Here is a 19,073-nt window from a genome sequence, read left to right on the forward strand (position 1 = left end):
GGAATCTGTTTTTTGTTCTTGTTTCAGTTTTTCCAAGCTTTATCGCTGACTTGTATATTTCTAAAGGTAGGGGAACTGGAATACAACACTTTAAAAAATGTTTTGCACTAGAATTTTAGATCCTATATCTCCTATGTTATTTCATAAGCCCTCAAGAAAATAGAGCAAGATATTCACAGTGTAAAATGTGTAAGCTGTAAGATGCTAACTTCAGAAAGTGTTTTATGGGCTTTACATTTCAAAATTGCCTCTGGGAGGCAAACTCTCAAAACAAAACCAAGCTAAAACCTGTATTCTTCAATGTAAAAAAAACTTCCAGGAAGGATATACTATTAGATGAGAGAAGATGATGCCCTAGGTGAAACTTTTTGTTCACCTAGGTATGACTAATTAAACAGACTCCAACACAAGTCTGCTATGAAAGCTGGTTTTAAAGTTATACTGTAGAATGGCAAATAAAATGAAACTTATAAAAAAATGGAGATTTTCTTAGGGGTTTTAGAAATTTTATTAAGAGCTTTTTTAGCTATCGACGTAATGAAACAGTGATCAATCACAACAGTGTTATCATACCCATAAGTATGATTATCACAAAAAACAATATTTACCACAAACAGAGATTACAGAAATGTAGAAAGCCAAAACCTTTAAAAATTAAAGACTGATGTAGCAATTCTACCTCTGGGCATATACCCTAAAGTTTAAAAGCAGGGACTCAAAGAAATACTTGTATACCTATGTGCATAGCAGCATTATTCACAATAACCAAGGGGTAGAAGCAACTAAGTGTCCATTTACAGATGGCAGATGGACAAAATGTGGTGTTTTTATACACACACACACACACACACACAGGAATATTATTCAGCTTTTAAAAAGAAAGGTAATTCTGACACACTACAACATAGATGAACTTTCAGGACACTATATTAAGTGAAACAAGCCAGTCACAAAAGGACAAATAGTGCCTAATTTCAATTACATGAGATACCTAAAGTAGTCAAATTGATAGAAACAGAAAGAGGAGAGGTGATTTCCAAGGGCTGCAGGGAGGAGGGAATGAGGTTATTGTTTGATGGGTGTAGAATATCACTTTTGCAAAATGAAAGAATTCTGGAGGTGAATGGTGGCGACGGTTGCACAGCAATGTGACTGTCCTTAACACCACTGAACTTACACTTAAAGCGGTTAAGATGGTAAATTTGTTTTGTGTACTTTACCACAATTAAAAATAAATAAATTTTTTAAACAAAGGAAGACAAAGAGAACAGACTTAAAAGTAACTTTATAAACTTATGCAATTAAGGAAGAACTAATCAGAATACTGATGAACTAACGTACATGCAATACAGTATCAGTAATTTTATTTTTCGGATTATTACCCATTGCCTTATTTTTCAGACTAGATATATTGCTGCCGATGATTATTTGCAAGAGCCGTTAAATAATTTCTCAACCATTAAAAATTTATATCCAGTATACTTACTGTCACAAATGTACCTTATTCTAGTTTACTTTCTCAGACATGATAATCCCTCTATTATAGAATAATCTGCTAAATAACAATTTAGAAAATTAAACTCGTGTCAGCAGCACATATCTAAAAAAATTAAAAGTAAGGGACGCAGTTGGGAGGTCTCTGGGATGTCACAAATGTTATTTATGGCTCTAGGTACAGGTTAAATGGGCATATTGAGTCTGTGGAAGAAAATTCACTGAGATAAACCTTAGTATTTGTATATTTTTCAACATTTTTTGAAAAAACTGCCACCTATCCCCAATTAAAAACGGTATGGCTTTCTTTAACATGCCAATACAAACATATATATTTCACCTACCTCCACAGCCTTCTTTCCACTATAAGGTATTCTCTTGATAGCCACCGTGTCATTGGTGTGCACATCTCGTGCCTAAAAAAGACAGAAGACCACTGTAAAAATTAACATTTATAAACTACCATGTCCAAAAAGATACCAAAACTGCTTTTAAAGAACATTAAAAACATAAGTAAATGGATAGCAAAAAGCGTATCAAATTATCAAGGAACTGGTACTTTAGAAATAAAAATAATGCATGTTTATCTTTGAATGAGCTAGTTGAGAGGAAAAATATAGAAATTTGAACAGAACTATAAACAAAAAAAATGACTAGTACAAGTCTATGCTAGGCCTGTAAATGTCAAAATTTCAATGAAATGGACAATTCTCTAGGAAAGAACTACTAGAATTGATCTAGAGAAGAAAATCTGAGTAAAACAGTGGTGGAAGATTGAAAAGAATACTAATCATCTTTAAAATAGTTGTGAGTGGAGCAGTTTCACCAGGGGAACTTCCCAGGATAAAAGGGGAGGAAAAGGAAAGCTATCCCATTAATTGTACGGAGGCAGTCTAACCCAACAACTAAACCCTCACAAGCAGCACAAAATAGAAAGTTAGGTACCAATCTGACTTACAAATGTAGACAAGGGAACTCTAAATAAAAATTTAAAACCAAATATTACAGGGCATTAAAAGAATATTTCATTCGGATAAAATTTATTACCACAGAAATGCAAAATTTTGATACAGAAAACATTTCATAATTTGCCATATTTTTTTACAAATCAAAGGGGAAAAATACATACTTATACATATAAATGCTGAAAATGCAGAAAGAGCCCAATTCTAAATGTATTTAATGCAGGGAAGACCAAACTCTTAGAAAACCCACATGGGAAAGGTAATTCCTCAACATGATAAATCATGTCTATTGTAAACAACTATTAACTAGAATTAAGACAAGACAGCTAAAATGCTATCACCATTGCTATTTACCACTGCTGTGGAATTTTGATAAAAAGATAAAAGCATAACAGAAACATGAAAGTCAACTCTTTAGAACGTAAGAGCCAAATTCTCATTATGTGTTAAAAAAAAAAAGATATATAAAGAAGGCACAAGAGGATAGCTGCAAAACATTTCAAATGAGTTCAGTAAGAAGGGTTAATCATCTCTAGACATCTGTGGAAGAATTCACTGTATTTAAGGTACCCATTAAAATGAAAAAACTAAATCTGTAACACTACCAAAATATTAAACATCTAAACAAACTTGTTGCTGAGAAAAAAAAGCAATCTTAATAGGAAGAAATAATGAAATGTGTGTATGGGAGTTTACGTAAGTCAGTGTTTTGCAATATTTGATTCAATAACAGTGTAAGTCATAAAACTGCTAAAGTAGTGTAACCAACATGGAAATTAAAGCCAAATATCTTTCCCATTTTTTCAATAATCTAAGCAGCTCAATAAATAAAATGTTCTCTTTTTATATACACCTAATGCAAGTGACTCTAAAATAGACTATTGCCTATGTCTTTCTGTACTACTGATTTTTACTCTGCCAGGACTGGATATTAAATAAATGCTGGTCACTGACATTAAGCCTTTAACACTTACAAAAAACACTGCTCCAAAGCCTCCCTGGGAAACTTTTTTGAGATCTGTGAAGCGCTTCTCTGGATCTTCTTTGTAGAAGAGTTCTGCAATCTCAGGGTCCTTCAGGCTCTGTGCTTGGATGGTTGATGACATCCTGCTGGGCAATCAGCAGTCTGATTCTAGTTTTATACTTCTATCCCAATCCTTGGTAAATCAGTATGAATGAAGCCACGTTGGCATAAACAATTGTAGAGAAATAAGAAAAGAAAAAAAAGGAAAAGCAAAGTTGCTAAGAATAATTAGTATATCATTTCTGACTACATATATAAAATTATCTTAGACGTGGAATTTCACTGAAGAAGTGTTGCCTACTAGTGCAGGAGTCTTAAACCCAGCTCATCATCACAATCACCTGTGCTGCTTTAAAAAAAAGATTCCCACTATACATAATATGTAAGTACATACTATACATACACTTCTAAAAATTAGATAAATCTTTATGTACTGGAAGGCTTTCTGTATCAGTACTTAAAGATTTATCTAACTCTGATGCAATAAGCTCATCAGCAAAAGAGATAATATAGTAGGAATACCATTAAAAACATGCCCAACAACTCAAAATGTACCCATATATTTCTAACAACAGGAAGATTCCCATCTATTAATGACCTTCAAATGCAAGAAAATAGATAATAGATTTAATTCAGTAAGATTTCTTTTCCTTTCAGATACCACATGGTAGTGTTTAATCAACTCTAACACAGACATTCCTAAGAAAAATGCAATGGAAGAAAATAATGAATTTAACAGATACATAACTGTTTCCTCCATAACCTGATTCGTATTAAAATATGGCCTTATCAAATCTGCTTCATTATGTAAGCAGATACACTACAGAATTCCCTGGTGATTCTGGTATCAGTTCCTTTATATCAGATTACCAGATTTCAAAAATGGCTGCTATAAATGAGAGGCTTCAGAACCTGGTTCTAGAATGACACTGCCTAGATAGGAATCCTGACAACAATTATTTACCAAACTATGAACTTGGGTAACCTCATTTTCCAAATCTATAAAATGAAAGAAATAACCTACCTCCCAGAGTAGCTGTGAGGGTTAAATGAGTTAATAAATGTTAAGTGTAGACTAGTACTCAGGAACAGTAAGCAGTACACTAAATGTTAGTTAACATGTCCTCCTTAAATTTACCAATTAAAACTAAAAACTCCAAAAATTGATTTCATTAAACTCATAAGGGAAAATAAAGCTCTAGCCAGTTTTTTCCATGCCCAAAGCATGTTTTTTAAATTTTTGAATGTTTTTAATTTTATTAATTAAAAAAATTTTTTAAACGACAGAGAATTTTTTAAGCCTGTCTCCCTTTTAGTGAAGTCAACTGAACCAATTATAATGCTTGTTATTAAATATCTAACTACATAAAACACACATATCTTTCGCACTTCCCTAAATTAATACTACATTGCACTAAAAATTCAAATTACTAGTTTGTATTCCTTTTCTAACATTTTCAAGGCGGCACCATATTCTTCACTTTTACCAATCACACTGCTCTGGAAGTTAGTTCCCTGGAACAATGCTTCAATTACAATTCTTCCAACAATATGTGACAACAGAAAAGTCATATAACTTATCACTCCTAAAATGGGGAGATTGAACTAAATTCTATATAAAGTGTATCTATTCAACTTATACAGCTACAAAAAACAAAAAGCCTTCTATGTACCTAAGACCTTATTTAAGAACTTTGAATTATCAAATTATAGTACCTTTATTACGAGCAGGACTTTACATAAAATTTTGTAAAAATTTTGAAAGGAGAGAAAAAAAACATTACAAAAAATGAATACATCCTTAGAAACTTGTGGGACAGTACCAAATTGTATAAATTTCACATTAAGGTGTTATATAAAGGAAAAGAAAATTTTATTTTTTTAGAAAAAGAATTCTTACTAAAAGCAGAAAAGATACCAGATTTGACAAAAACATAAATTTAGAGATTGAACATGCTCAGCAAGCCCCAAAAGGAGCAAATTCAGAGAGTTTAGGCCTGATAAGGTCAAAACTAAAAATCAATAACAGTTATGTCTGATAAGTCCTAAATATGTCATAATGCTAAAAAGCAAAGATAAGCTAAAATTTGAATGATCACAGAATTCTTATAAAATAAAATGGAGGCCACAGAATGTTCAATACAATCTTTAAAGTGAGGAAAGAAAAGAAATGCCAATCCAGAAGAGAATCCGTTATCTAAGCAAAAGATTTGTGGAATGAATACAAAAATAATAGAGAGAAAGAGACAGAGACTTAGATGATGGAAAGCTAAGAGAATCTGACCTCCATTAAAGGAAATGTAAATATTAAACAAAAGAAAGCTAACGGCTATATTAATACCAGACAAAATATACAGAGCTTCAGAGCTAGGAAAATTACAAGGAGCAAAAAGGGACATTACATAATGTTATGATTTCATTCATCAAATTCTAAATGTATACTCACCTGACAAAAGAGCTTCAAATTACACGAAGCAAAAATTGACACAACTGAAAAGAGAAAAGTCTGTAAATGGAACACCACCACCATAGACCAACACTACCAACCAACAGGTCCTAATGACATTCCAGTATGTGGCCTGACCACAGGATGTACAGTCTTCTCAAGTGTGCATTATGACATACACTGTGAGATCACATACTGGGTCATAAAACTAATCTTAACAAGTGAAAAAATTTCAATTCATACAAAATGTTTTCTGATAAGAGGGTAATAAACTTAAAATCAGTAACAAAACAGTTAAAAAAACAGGACCTCAAGTATGGAAATTAAATACACCTCGAGGTAACCCATGGGTCAATAAAGACATTTCAAGGGCAAAGAGAAAATAACATGAATTGTGTGAAAAGAGAAATATAACATGAAATTTACAGGATTCTTACACAGAAATTAAGGCACTAAATCATAGTAGAAAGCAAACTTCAAAGAAAAATCTAAGTTCCCATCTTAGAAATCTAGAAAGAGAAAAGCAAATAAAACCAAAGCTAAATATAGAAGGAAATACTAAAGAACAGAATGGAAATCAATGAAACTAGACAACAAAATCAGTAAAATCAAAAGCTAGTTCTTTGCAGGGAAAAAAAAGTCAATAAAACTGAAATAACTCTGCCAAGCTAACCAAAGAAAACAAGAGCAAATTACCCAAAGGAGGGCAGATCACTTTATTCCTAAAGACATTAAAAGGATAAGGATATACAATAAACAGCTCTAAAGTTGTAAAATTGACAAAATAGCTGAAATAGACAAATTACTTGGTAGTGGTACTCATAAAATACCAAAACTCACTCAAGAAGAAATAGAGAGCTGCCTCTCCCACCCAGATGACAACCTGTGGCGGCTCAGGCTCAGACCTCAAGGAGGCACCAGCTTCCACTGCCTCAGCCCCTACAGCAGGGCCCTCAGTGCACTGCTGCCAAAAAGAACAAGGCACAGTGACATTATGGGTGTCTGGGGCTAGAGGCACACCAGGGGGCATGGGATGCAGGGTGGCACAGGCTGGAGAGCTGGCTGAGCTGAGCGGGTAAGCAGTCACTAGGCGGTGCGGCATCCTCAGAGGGGGCCGTGTCTAACGGGATTTACCCGCTGCTCAACACTGCCAATGGAGCAGTGAGGCTGATGGTGTCCAGCACACCTCCAGTGGACTTCCTGATTGCAGCGGGAGGATTCCACATCTCTATTCCCAGATGTAATGACTGGATACTGCTTGAACCATGCTGGCTTTGAGGCCTTGAACACACATGGAATTCAGCTCATCTCCCTAGCTGCCCATAAATTCATCTCAGATATTGCCCACAATGCTCTGCAGCACTACAAAATGAAGGGAGTACACTTAACCATGGAGGAGTTGATCCCTGCCCTCAGTGACTATGACATCAGTGTAAATAAGCCACACTACTGACAGGATTGGTTTGAAGATGGCGGCATGAGAAGTGAGACAGAGGTTTTGTCCTCCTCCCAAAACCACATATAGTATGAAAATATAATTAACACAACTAATCCTGAAAGAGCAACAGGAAAGAGGGGTCTCTAGGAATGAAAGAATATTGAGAGAACTGTGTGACCAATCCAAACAGAACAACATTCATATTAGAGGGGTACCAGAAGAAGAATAGAGAGAAAAAGGCAAAGTGTCTTTGAGGAGGTAATTGCTGAAACCTTCCCCTACCTGGGGAAGGAGATAGTCTCTCAGGCCGTGGAGGTGCACAGATCTCTGAACACAAGGGACCCAAGGAAGACCACACCAAAAGGTGTACTAATTAAAATGGCAATGATCAAGGATAAGGACAGACTATTAAAAGCTGCCAGAGAGAGTAAACAGATCACACACAAAGGAAAAACCATTAGGCCATCACCAGCCTTCCCAGCAGAAACCTTACAGGCCAGAAGGGAGTGCATGATATATTTAATGCAATGAAGCAGAAGGGCCTCGAACCATACAATTATTAACTTTGGAGGGGTCTTGGCTATAAAATGAAACTCTAATTTGCATCTTCAGCTAGACTCTAGTGTTCTCACTGGTGCAAGGTTATCATTTAAATTTGAAGGAGGGATTAAACAATTTCCAGATAAGCAAAAGCTGAGAGAATTTACCTCCCACAAACCATCTCTACAGTATATTCTGGAGGGACTCCTATAGATGGAAGTGTTCCTAAGGTTAAATAGCTGTCACCAGAGGTAATGAAAATGTACAGAGAAAGAGTACAGAATGCAATACCCAATATATAAAGAATGGAGGAGGAAGAAAAGGAGAGAGAAAAAAAGAACCTTTAGCTTGTCTGTGTAATAGCATACTAAGTGAATTAAATTAGACTCTTAGATAGTAATGATGTTACCCTTGAACATTTGGTCGCCACGAATCTAAAGCCTGCAATAGCAATGAGTACATACCTATTAATAATCACCCTAAATGTAAATGGTCTGAATGCACCTTTACAAACATGACTCAGAAATGACATGATCATATTCAAAATGGCTAGAATAAAACCCAAAATTTACTGCACATGCTAAAACAAACAACACACACATACACACGCCACTGATGTGACAAATTCTCAAGGAAAAGAAGGGACAGAAGCCTATTTTGAGATGCCTCATGTTGTAATTATCACATAAAGACTTTAAATCAGCTATTATAACTATATTAAATGTGGTAATGCTTAATACTCTTAAAAATTGGAAACACTAAACTTCTAGCAGAAAAATAAAAACTACAGAAAAAATCCATGTCAAGAAATTTAGAACTGAAAAATATAATTACCAAAAATTACAAAAGACATTGCATGGCCTCAACCACTGAACAGAGATGATAGAAGGGTGTGTAAACTTGAAGATAACAGAGCAGCAGAAATTGTCTACACTGAAGAAAAGACAGGAAAAAACATTGGAAAAAATGAATACATCCTTAGAAACTTGTGGGACAGTATCAAATTGTCTAAATTTCACATTATACGTGTTCTATAAAAGAAAAGAGAATCTTATTTTTTAGATAAAACAATTCTTACTAAGAGCAGAAAAGATCTCAGCTTTGACAAAAACATAAATTTAGAGATTCAAGATGCTCAGCAAGCACCAAACAGAGCAAATTCAAAGAGTTTCGGCCCAATAAGGCATAAACTCAAAATCAGTAACAAACAGGTAGGCTTAATAAGCCTGAACATGTCATAATGCTAAAAAGCAAAGATAAACTAAAATTTGAATGATCAGAGAATTCTCATAAAGTACAATGGAGGCCACAGAATGTTCAATAGTATCTTTAAAGTGAGGAAAGAAAAGAACTGCCAACCCAGAAGAGAATCCTTTAACTAAGCAAAAGTTTTGTGGAATGAATGCAAAAATAATAGAGAGGGAGAGAGAGCGAGACAGAGAGAGAGAGAGAGAGAGACTTAGATGATGGTAAGCTAAGAGAATCTGACCTCCATTAAAGGAAATGTAAAATATTAAACAAAAGGAAGCTAAAGGCTATATATTACTACCACACAAAATATTCAGAGCTTCAGAGCTAGGAAAATTACAAGGAGCAAAAAGGGACATTACATAATGTTATGATTCCATTCATCAAATTCTAAATGTATACTCACCTGACAAAAGAGCTTCAAATTACACGAAGCAAAAATTGATAGAACTGAAAAGAGAAAAGTCTGTAAATGGAACACCACCACCATAGACCAACTCTACCAACCAACAGGTCCTAATGACATTCCAGTATGTGGCCTGGCCACAGAATGTACAGTCTTCTCAAGTGTGCATTATGACATACACTGTGAGATCATATACTGGGTCATAAAACTAATCTTAACAAGTGAAAAAATTTCAATTCATACAAAATGTTTTCTGATAAGAGGGTAATAAACTTAAAATCAGTAACAAAACAGTTAAAAAAAACAGGACCTTAAGTGTGGAAATTAAATACACCTCAAGGTAACCCACGGGTCAATAAAGACATTTCAAGGGCAAAGAGAAAATAATATGAATTGTGTGAAAACAGAAATATAACATGAAATTTACAGGATTCTTACATAGAAATTAAGGCATTAAATCATAGTAGAAAAAAATTCCAAAGAATAATCTAAGCTCCCATCTTAAAAATCTAGAAAGAGAAAAGCAAATAAAACCAATGCTAAATATAGAAGGAAATACTAAAGAACAGAATGGAAATCAATGAAACTAGACAACAAAATAAGTGAAATCAAAAGCTAGTTCTTTGCAGGGAAAAAAAGTCAATAAAAATGAAAGAACTCTGCCAAGCTAACCAAAGAAAACAAGAGCAAATTACCCAAAAGAGGGCAGATCACTTTATTCCTAAAGACATTAAAAGGATAAGGATATACAATAAACAGCTCTAAAGTTGTAAAATTGACAAAATAGCTGAAATAGACAAATTACTTGGTAGTGGTACTCATAAAATACCAAAACTCACTCAAGAAGAAATAGAGAGCTGCCTCTCCAACCCAGATGACAACCTGTGGCGGCTCAGGCTCAGACCTCAAGGAGGCACCAGCTTCCACTGCCTCAGCCCCCACAGCAGGGCCCTCAGCGCACTGCTGCCAAAAAGAACAAGGCGCAGTGACAGTACGGGTGTCTGAGGCTGGAGGCGCACCAGCGGGCATGGGACGCCGGGTGGCACAGGCTGGAGAGCAGGCTGAACTGAGCAGGGAAGCTGTCTCTAGGTGGTGCGGATCCTCAGAGGGGGCCGCACCTAATGGGGTTTACCTGCTCCTCAACACTGCCAATGGAGCAGTGAGGCTGATGGTATTCAGCACACCTCCAGTGGACTTCCTGATTGCAGTGGGAGGATTTCACATCTCTATTCCCAGATGTAATGACTGGATACTGCCTGAACCATGCTGGGTTTGAGGCCTTGAACACATGGAATTCAGCTCATCTCCCTATCTGCCCATAAATTCATCTCAGATATTGCCCACAATGCTCTGCAGCACCACAAAATGAAGGGAGTACACTTAACCATGGAGGAGTTGACCCTTGCCCTCAGTGAGTACAACATCAGTGTAAAGAAGCCACACCACTTACAGGATTGGTTTGAAGATGGCAGCGTGAGAGGTGAGACAGAAGCCTCCTCCCAAAACCACATATAGTATGAAAATATAATTAACACAACTAATCCTGAAAGAGCAACAGGAAAGAGGGGTCTCTAGGAATGAAAGAATATTGAGAGAACTGTGTGACCAATCCAAACAGAACAACATTCGTATTACAGGGGTACCAGAAGAAGAATAGAGAGAAAAAGGCAAAGTGCCTTTGAGGGGGTAATTGCTGAAAACTTCCCCAATTTGGGGAAGGAGATAGTCTCTCAGGCCTTGGAGGTGCACAGATCTCCGAACACAAGGGACCCAAGGAAGACCACAACAAAACATATAGTAGTTAAAATGGCAAAGATCAAGGATAAGGACAGACTATTAAAAGCAGTCAGAGAGAGTAAACAGATCACACACAAAGGAAAACCCATCAGGCTATCATCAGCCTTCCCAGAAGAAACCTTACAGGCCAGAAGGGAGTGGCATGATATATTTAATGCAATGAAGCAGAAGGGCCTTGAACCAAGAATACTCTACCTGGGCAAGGTTATCATTTAAATTTGAAGGAGGGATTAAACAATTTCCAGATAAGCAAAAGCTGAGAGAATTTACCTCCCACAAACCATCTCTACAATGTATTCTAGAGGGACTCCTATAGATGGAAGTGTTCCTAGGGTTAAATAGCTGTCACCAGAGGTAATAAAAATGTACAGAGAAAGAGTACAGAATGCGATACCCAATATATAAAGAATGGAGGAGGAAGAAAAGGAGAGGGAAAAAAAGAACCTTTAGCTTGTGTGTGTAACAGCATACAAAGTGAGTTAAATTAGACTCTTAGATAGTAATGATGTTACCCTTGAACATTTGGTCACCACGAATCTAAAGCCTGCAATAGCAATAAGTACATACCTATCCATAATCACCCTAAATGTAAATGGTCTGAATGCACCTATACAAACGTGACTCAGAAATGACATGATCATATTCAAAATGGCTAGAATAAAACCCAAAATTTACTGCACATGCTAAAACAAACAACACACACATACACACGCCATTGGAGAATGTGACAAATTCTCAAGGAAAAGAAGGGACAGATGCCTATTTTGAGATGCCTCATGTTGTAATTATCACATAAAGACTTTAAAGCAGCTATTATAACCATATTAAATGTGATAAGGCTTAATACTCTTAAAAATTGGACCGTCTAAAGTTCTTAGGGGAAAAATAAAGACTATAAAAAAAGATCCACATCGAGAAATTCAGAACTGAAAAATATAATTACCAAAAATTACAAAAGACATTGCATGGGCTCAACCACTGAACAGAGATGATAGAAGGGTGTGTAAACTTGAAGATAACAGAGCAGCATAAATTATCTACACTGAAGAAAAGACAGGAAAAAACATTGGAAAAATGAATACATCCTTAGAAACTTGTGGGACAGTATCAGATTGTCTAAATTTCACATTATAGGTATTCTATAAAAGAAAAGAAAATCTTATTTTTTAGATAAAACAATTCTTACTAAGAGCAGAAAAGATCTCAGCTTTGACAAAACATAAATTTAGAGACTCAAGATGCTCAGCAAGCCCCAAACAGAGCAAAGAGTTTAGGCCCTATAAGGCGTAAACTCAAAATCAGTAACAGTTAGGCCTGATAAGCCTAAACATGTCATAATGCTGAAAAGCAAAGATAAACTAAAATTTCAATGATCAGAGAATTCTCAAAGTACAATGGAGGCCACAGAATGTTCAATAGTATCTTTAAAGTAAGGAAAGAAAAGAACTGCCAACCCAGAAGAGAATCCTTTATCTAAGCAAAAGTTTTGTGGAATGAATGCAAAAATAATAGAGAGGGAGAGAGAGAGAGAGACTTAGATGATGGAAAGCTAAGAGAATTTGACCTCCATTAAGGGAAATGTAAAATATTACACAAAATAAAGCTCAAAGCTATATTACTACCACACAAAATATTCAGAGCTTCAGAGCTAGGAAAATTACAAGGAGTAAAAAGGGACATTACATAATGTTATGATTTCATTCATCAAATTCTAAATGTATACTCACCTGACAAAAGAGCTTCAAATTACACGAAGCAAAAATTGATAGAACTGAAAAGAGAAAAGTCTGTAAATGGAACACCACCACCATAGACCAACACTACCAACCAACAGGTCCTAATGGCACTCCAGTATGTAGCCTGGCCACAGAATGTACAGTCTTCTCAAGTGTGCATTATGACATACACTGTGAGATCACATACTGGGTCATAAAACTAATCTTAACAAGTGAAAAAATTTCAATTCAAACAAAATGTTTTCTGATAAGAGGGTAATAAACTTAAAATCAGTAACAGAACAGTTAAAAGAAAAACAGGACCTCAGGTGTAGAAATTAAATACACCTCAAGATTCAACATCCACTGGTGATAAAAACTCTCAACAAAATGGGTATAGAGGGCAAGTACCTCAACATAATAAAGGCCATATACAACAAAACCAGAGCCAACATCATACTTAACAGTGAAAAGCTGAAAGCTTTTCTTCTAAGATTGGGAATAAGACAAGGATACCCACTCCCCCCTTTTATTCAACATAGTACTGGAGGTCCTAGCCATAGCAATCAGACAACACAAAGAAATAAAAGGCCTCCAGACAGGCAAGGAAGAAGTCAAACTGTCCCTGTTTGCAGATGACATGATATTGTACATTAAAAACCCTAAAGAATCCACTCCAAAACTACTAGATATATCTGAATCCAGCAAAGTTGCAGGGTACAAAATTAATACACAGAAATCTGTTGCATTCCTATCCACTAATGATGAACTAGCAGAAAGAGAAATCAGGAAAACAATTCCATTCACAATTGCATCAAAAAGAATAAAATACCTAGGAATAAACCTAACCAAGGAAGTGAAAGACCTACACCCTGAAAACTAAAGGACACTCACAACAGAAATTAAAGCAGACACTAATAAATGGAAATTCATCCCATGCTCTTGGCTAGGAAGAACTAATATTGTCAAAATGGCCATCCTGCTTAAAGCAATATACAGATTCAATGCAATCTCTATCAAAAGACCAAGAGCATTCCTCAGTGAACTGGAACAAACAGTTCTAAAAGTTATACAGACCACAAAAGACCCCAAATAGCCAAAGCAATCCTGAGAAGGAAGAATAAAGCAGGGGGGATTACATTCCCCAACTTCAAGCTCTACTACAAAGCCACAGTAATCACAATAATTTGGTACTGGCACAAGAACAGACCCATAGATCAATGGAACAGAATAGAGAGCCCTTATATAAACCCAAGCATATATGTGTTGGGAGCCGGGGCTATGTCCCTTCCCCCACGTCTGAACGCAGCATGGGAAAGCACAAGCTTGAGAGCAACCGGTGCAGTCCTTGGAAGTTATCTGCTCACAAAAACAAAAACATATCTTGTCCTTGAAGATGGGCCAAGACTCCTCACTCTGAAAATAGGGAGACCTTGAGGATGTGTGAAAACACCTCCCCGCCAGCGCCACCTAAGGTCCAATTATCTCCTGACCCACCCCTTACTTGCTACTTGTATAAATTGAGCCTGTAAACAATAAACTTCGCCAGCTTGATCAGACATCCTGTCTTGCTGGTCATTCTTTGTGTCCCTTGCTTGTCTCATTTCTGCAGGCGTCTCTGGCACACTCCACGTTCGTCCCGTGGGCCGGGACAACTGGCGCCCAACGTGGGGCCCTGGGACTCCTGCTGAAACGTCTGCTCGGAAGCCCTGGCCAGGCATTCTTCTGAGTCATCACACGGGTATTGACCTGATGTGGATTCTGCATTGAGGATCACTGCGGATCACCGGTCCGTAATACAGATCCCGGAGAGGTGAGTAGACGCATCACCCAAGCAAGCATCTTAAATACCTCTTGTGAGTTCTCACTGATCCCCTCCCTCTAGTTTGCTGCTGCGATTTATTCCTTGTTTTGTCCTCTGGTTGTTCCTCTCTGAAAACCTTGTGCTTACTTTGGGCTAATGGTCGTTCACTTCTAGGGCCTGCACAAGGGACTCTGACTACAGAGTCCTTGCCCTAGAGGGTCCGAGCAAGCGGATTATACTTGCTGACTGTCCTACGTAAGCAAGGGCTCGCCTGAGCTGATGAGAGTGCCACCAGTAGTTCAGAACATTGGTGTGGTTGCGGCTGCATTAGTGTAATTCCAAGTTACATAGAGTTGAAATCCCAGCCGTCCGAATGGGCAACTCACTGAACTCCCACGAGGTATTTCTTAGCGGACTCAGGGAGTCCCTCAGGACACAAGGAGTAAGGGTTAAAAGAAAAGATCTTAGACAATTTTTTCCTTTATTCATGAGACTTGCCCCTGGTTTCCCCTCGAAGGCACTATCAATCATAAATGTTGGAAAAGAGTCTAGTGATCGTATAGAAAAACCAGCTAAAGCCCAGAAATACCGCCGCCTTAACCTTAAACACTTAAAAGACTTAAAAACAGCTGTTCAATCAGGACACTTTGCCCGCCAGTGTCCAACAGGGATCCAGTCTCACCTACCTAGCACCCCCCCCCCCCCCCAAAACTGTTTGCCCTCGATGCCGGTGCGGTTTACATTGGGCTAAAGAATGCCGTTCTAAGACAACTATTGAAGGCACACCCCTCCTCAGCAGCCCCAGGGAAGCCAAACAAGCTTATGACTCAGATCAGGGCTCTGGTAGCGAAAAGTCACACAGTCCCTGCATTTATCAGACAGGCAGGGGCCTCTTGAGGAATGACAATAGCTCAGGCAGAAAAAACTAGGAAAACTAACTGAGAGCAATTCGATCCCTAAACTCTAAAAAGAAGTATCTTATCTTCTGCACACAAACCTGGTCCCAGTACAAACTCTGATTAGAGAGGCTTGGCCCCTGAAAGAAGTATGCAATATAATGTTATGCAGCTAAATATATTTTGCCACAAGGGAAGAGGATAGTCAAGAGTTCCATGAACTGCTACAATGTAGAGCTAGTTTTCTGAATTCTTTTAGTGAACATCTATTCTATTTATTAAGTTCATCACTGTCTTTGAGAATTGAGAAGTTTTAAACTAAACTCCCTGAGATAGAAGAAATTTATTTTCTGCAATACAGCCTGGCTTTAAATGACTGGAGCTAGAATTGTACTTGCATTTCATTTCCAACCCCCTAGACACACATAGTCCCTATCAGTTCAGAGCCTTCATCAGCCCTGTTAGTCTGGGGCTGTCTAAACCTTAACCCAGTTATGTAAACTGCTTGCCTTTAGAGTGTATTCTTGAAAACTGAAGTACTTTTCATCAAATAAACTAAGAAGAAAGAAGACCATTGAGTATTAGAAACTCAAATCTTTATGTCAGTTTGTCTGTGTATATGTATTTGTATGAAGAGTGTCACTAACTAGTCATTATGTCTCGGTCTGTATGTTTGTGTGTCTAAGTGTGTAAAAAAATATATATAGTTTCTACCTCCGGAGGGTATTAATAAAATTGATTTAAAAACAAGTGCTTGTGAAAATTGAGCATTCTAAAACTTCCAGAAAATCTAATTAAAAAATATTATGCATTAATGTCAATTTAAGCTTAACTGAAATGGACATGTCTTTATAGTTATTAGCTGCCAAAGTTTACTTAAAGTCATTTAAGTTGATGTTACCTGTTAAATATTCCAAGAAAATACTTAAAGAAAAGCTTGACTTTGATGTGTGGTGAAAGTTTTATAAGTAATTTAGCATGGTTGCTAAAAGTAAGTAAACAAGTGTAGCAAATAAACCTTTTAATAATAATACTGTATTAATCTATAACAATGTATATATCTGCAAACAGCCTGAGAATTTTTGTGGTAACCAAAATTCTTAAAGTTTGCCAAGTTATTTAAGAAAATAAGATCTTAATATTAAAAAGACTAAGCTAAGTGTTGTTAACAACTATGTAACCTTCTGCATTCACTTTTAAACTTTCTTATTATCATTCCAGTTAAATAATAAGTGTTATTTAATAACTATAATTCTATTTAGGCAAGTGCCTTAAAAACTTTTGACAGCTTCCCATAACCAAAATTTAAAAAGGTATTTTTACCTCCAATTAACTCTGATATTTTCCAGAGGGCCCCTGGAACATATCAGTAGAATTTCTTCTCTTCATCAAGAAAATATTTGACTAATTTGGCTTATTTACCTGATATATATTTACCTGGAAAGCACTGTCAAAAGGAATAATACTAAACTTTATTATTGAATCTTTTATGTTACATAAATATCACTCTTCCCCCTAAAGTGCTTGCTCCTGAAGCCCAATTAAATTTACCTATTAGTACTATTATAATTACTGTGTATATATTAATTGTACTCATGTAGCCTCTTACTGTAATTTTACAATCAATGTAAATGGTCTTCTGGATATAGACTTCCAAATAGTTGGGTATTTTTGCGTAATGACAAAAGATATCAAGCCCTTTCTCCACACTATCAAGGTGTTTGTGGGTGGGACACATTCTTCCTGCTCTAATAGACCACCTGGATATAAGCACAAGAGACTTCTCCGAGTTCTGCCATCTGACTGTGATGAAAACTTGAAACTTTGAGATCCTGCCACTGTTGCAGTTGCAGCTGCATTCCTCCTGCCAGTTCCTAGACTTGTCATTGGAATGCAGAAAGAGATATCTAAGCTGGCCTGTGCAGATAGCAAAACAACAAATTTGACTGCTTCTGTATTATCTGAACTCAACCAAAAACAGAGAATTGCGAGCTGCAGTGCTTCAGAATCGCGCTGCTGTGGACTGTCTGCTGTTAAAAGAGCATGTAAGATGTGATCAGTTTCCAAGAATGTGCTGTTTCAATTTCTCAAACTACTCAAAATCAATTAGATGATATCCCTCATATTGTCAATAAGCTTTTACAAATGCTTGAGCTATCTAGTTTTCTTAATTTCATTAGATATAACTAGTAATTGTAAGTCTGCCTTTGTTATGTATCTATATTCCTATTGTTAACGTGTATATGCAATTTAACTAGCAGTTTGTTAAAACCTATATATATTTATTCAAGTTATGTCTGTCTTTCGACATGTTCAAAGAACCCCTGAATAGTGTCTGGCACGCTGTCACACCTCTCTGAACCCTAAGCATTTTATGTCTTCTATTGCTGTTACTAGGGCCTTGTGTCCTTTGCAGCATGTGGAAACTCATCCAACAAGCCTTAAGAGACCTGCATCATTTGAAATTGCAGACGGCCCCCCCACTTGTAAATCATAAGATCTAAAGTCAAGTATGGTAGCCAGTGACGGGTAAGATATGGTTGAATGGTAAATACCAACCTAAGACAGGGAGTGGTCGACAGAGGACTATGCCCCCATGACGGGTAAGGATTTACTTCAACCATACAACCTAAGACAGGCACATACCTTGACCCAGTCTGAGTTAGGCTGGTTATTTTATTAAAGAAAAAAGGGGGAGATGTTGGGAGCCAGGGCTATGTCCCTTCCCCCACGTCTGAACGCAGCATGGGAAAGCACAAGCTTGAGAGCAACCGGTGCAGTCCTTGGAAGTTATCTGCTCACAAAAACAAAAACATATCTTGTCCTTGAAGATGGGCCAAGACTCCTCACTCTGAAAATAGGGAGACCTTGAGGATGTGTGAAAACACCTCCCCGCCAGCGCCACCTAAGGTCCAATTATCTCCTGACCCACCCCTTACTTGCTACTTGTATAAATTGAGCCTGTAAACAATAAACTTCGCCAGCTTGATCAGACATCCTGTCTTGCTGGTCATTCTTTGTGTCCCTTGCTTGTCTCATTTCTGCAGGCATCTCCGGCACACTCCACGTTCGTCCCGCGGGCCGGGACATATATGGCCAATTAATATATGATAAAGGAGCCATGAACATAAAATGGGGAAATGACAGCTTCTTCAACAGGTGGCATTGGCAAAACTAGACAGCTACATGTTGGCAAAACAGGACAGCTACATGTAAGAGAATGAAACTGGATTACTGTCAAACTGCATATACAAAAGTAAACTCAAAATGGATCAAAGACCTAAATGTTAGTCATGAAGC

General features: G+C 37.0%; 1 protein-coding gene and 1 long non-coding RNA gene across 8 annotated transcripts in view; one reads left to right on the forward strand and one right to left on the reverse strand.

The window, feature by feature from the left end:
- Nucleotides 1-19,073, forward strand: part of LOC140847856 (uncharacterized) — a 112,804-nt gene that overhangs the window by 74,420 nt on the left and 19,311 nt on the right. For 4 of the 7 annotated variants that reach the window (XR_012128091.1, XR_012128095.1, XR_012128101.1 and 1 more), the window contains one exon: nucleotides 14,686-18,447. The exons of the other annotated variants lie outside the window; for them this stretch is intronic. This is a non-coding gene — a long non-coding RNA (uncharacterized lncRNA). Of the gene's footprint in view, nucleotides 1-14,685; nucleotides 18,448-19,073 lie in introns of those variants that run through there. 7 annotated transcript variants of the gene reach the window in all.
- The window catches only part of LOC140847855 (serine/threonine-protein kinase TAO1-like), a 97,412-nt gene that overhangs the window by 49,169 nt on the left and 29,170 nt on the right, over nucleotides 1-19,073 (reverse strand). The window contains exon 3 of the mRNA XM_073229310.1: nucleotides 1,839-1,910. Within this exon, the coding sequence (XP_073085411.1) occupies nucleotides 1,839-1,910 (72 nt within the window). The remainder of the gene's footprint in view (nucleotides 1-1,838; nucleotides 1,911-19,073) is intronic.

This window comes from Manis javanica, chromosome 2 (assembly GCF_040802235.1).
Source record: "Manis javanica isolate MJ-LG chromosome 2, MJ_LKY, whole genome shotgun sequence".
Taxonomy (NCBI): domain Eukaryota; kingdom Metazoa; phylum Chordata; class Mammalia; order Pholidota; family Manidae; genus Manis; species Manis javanica.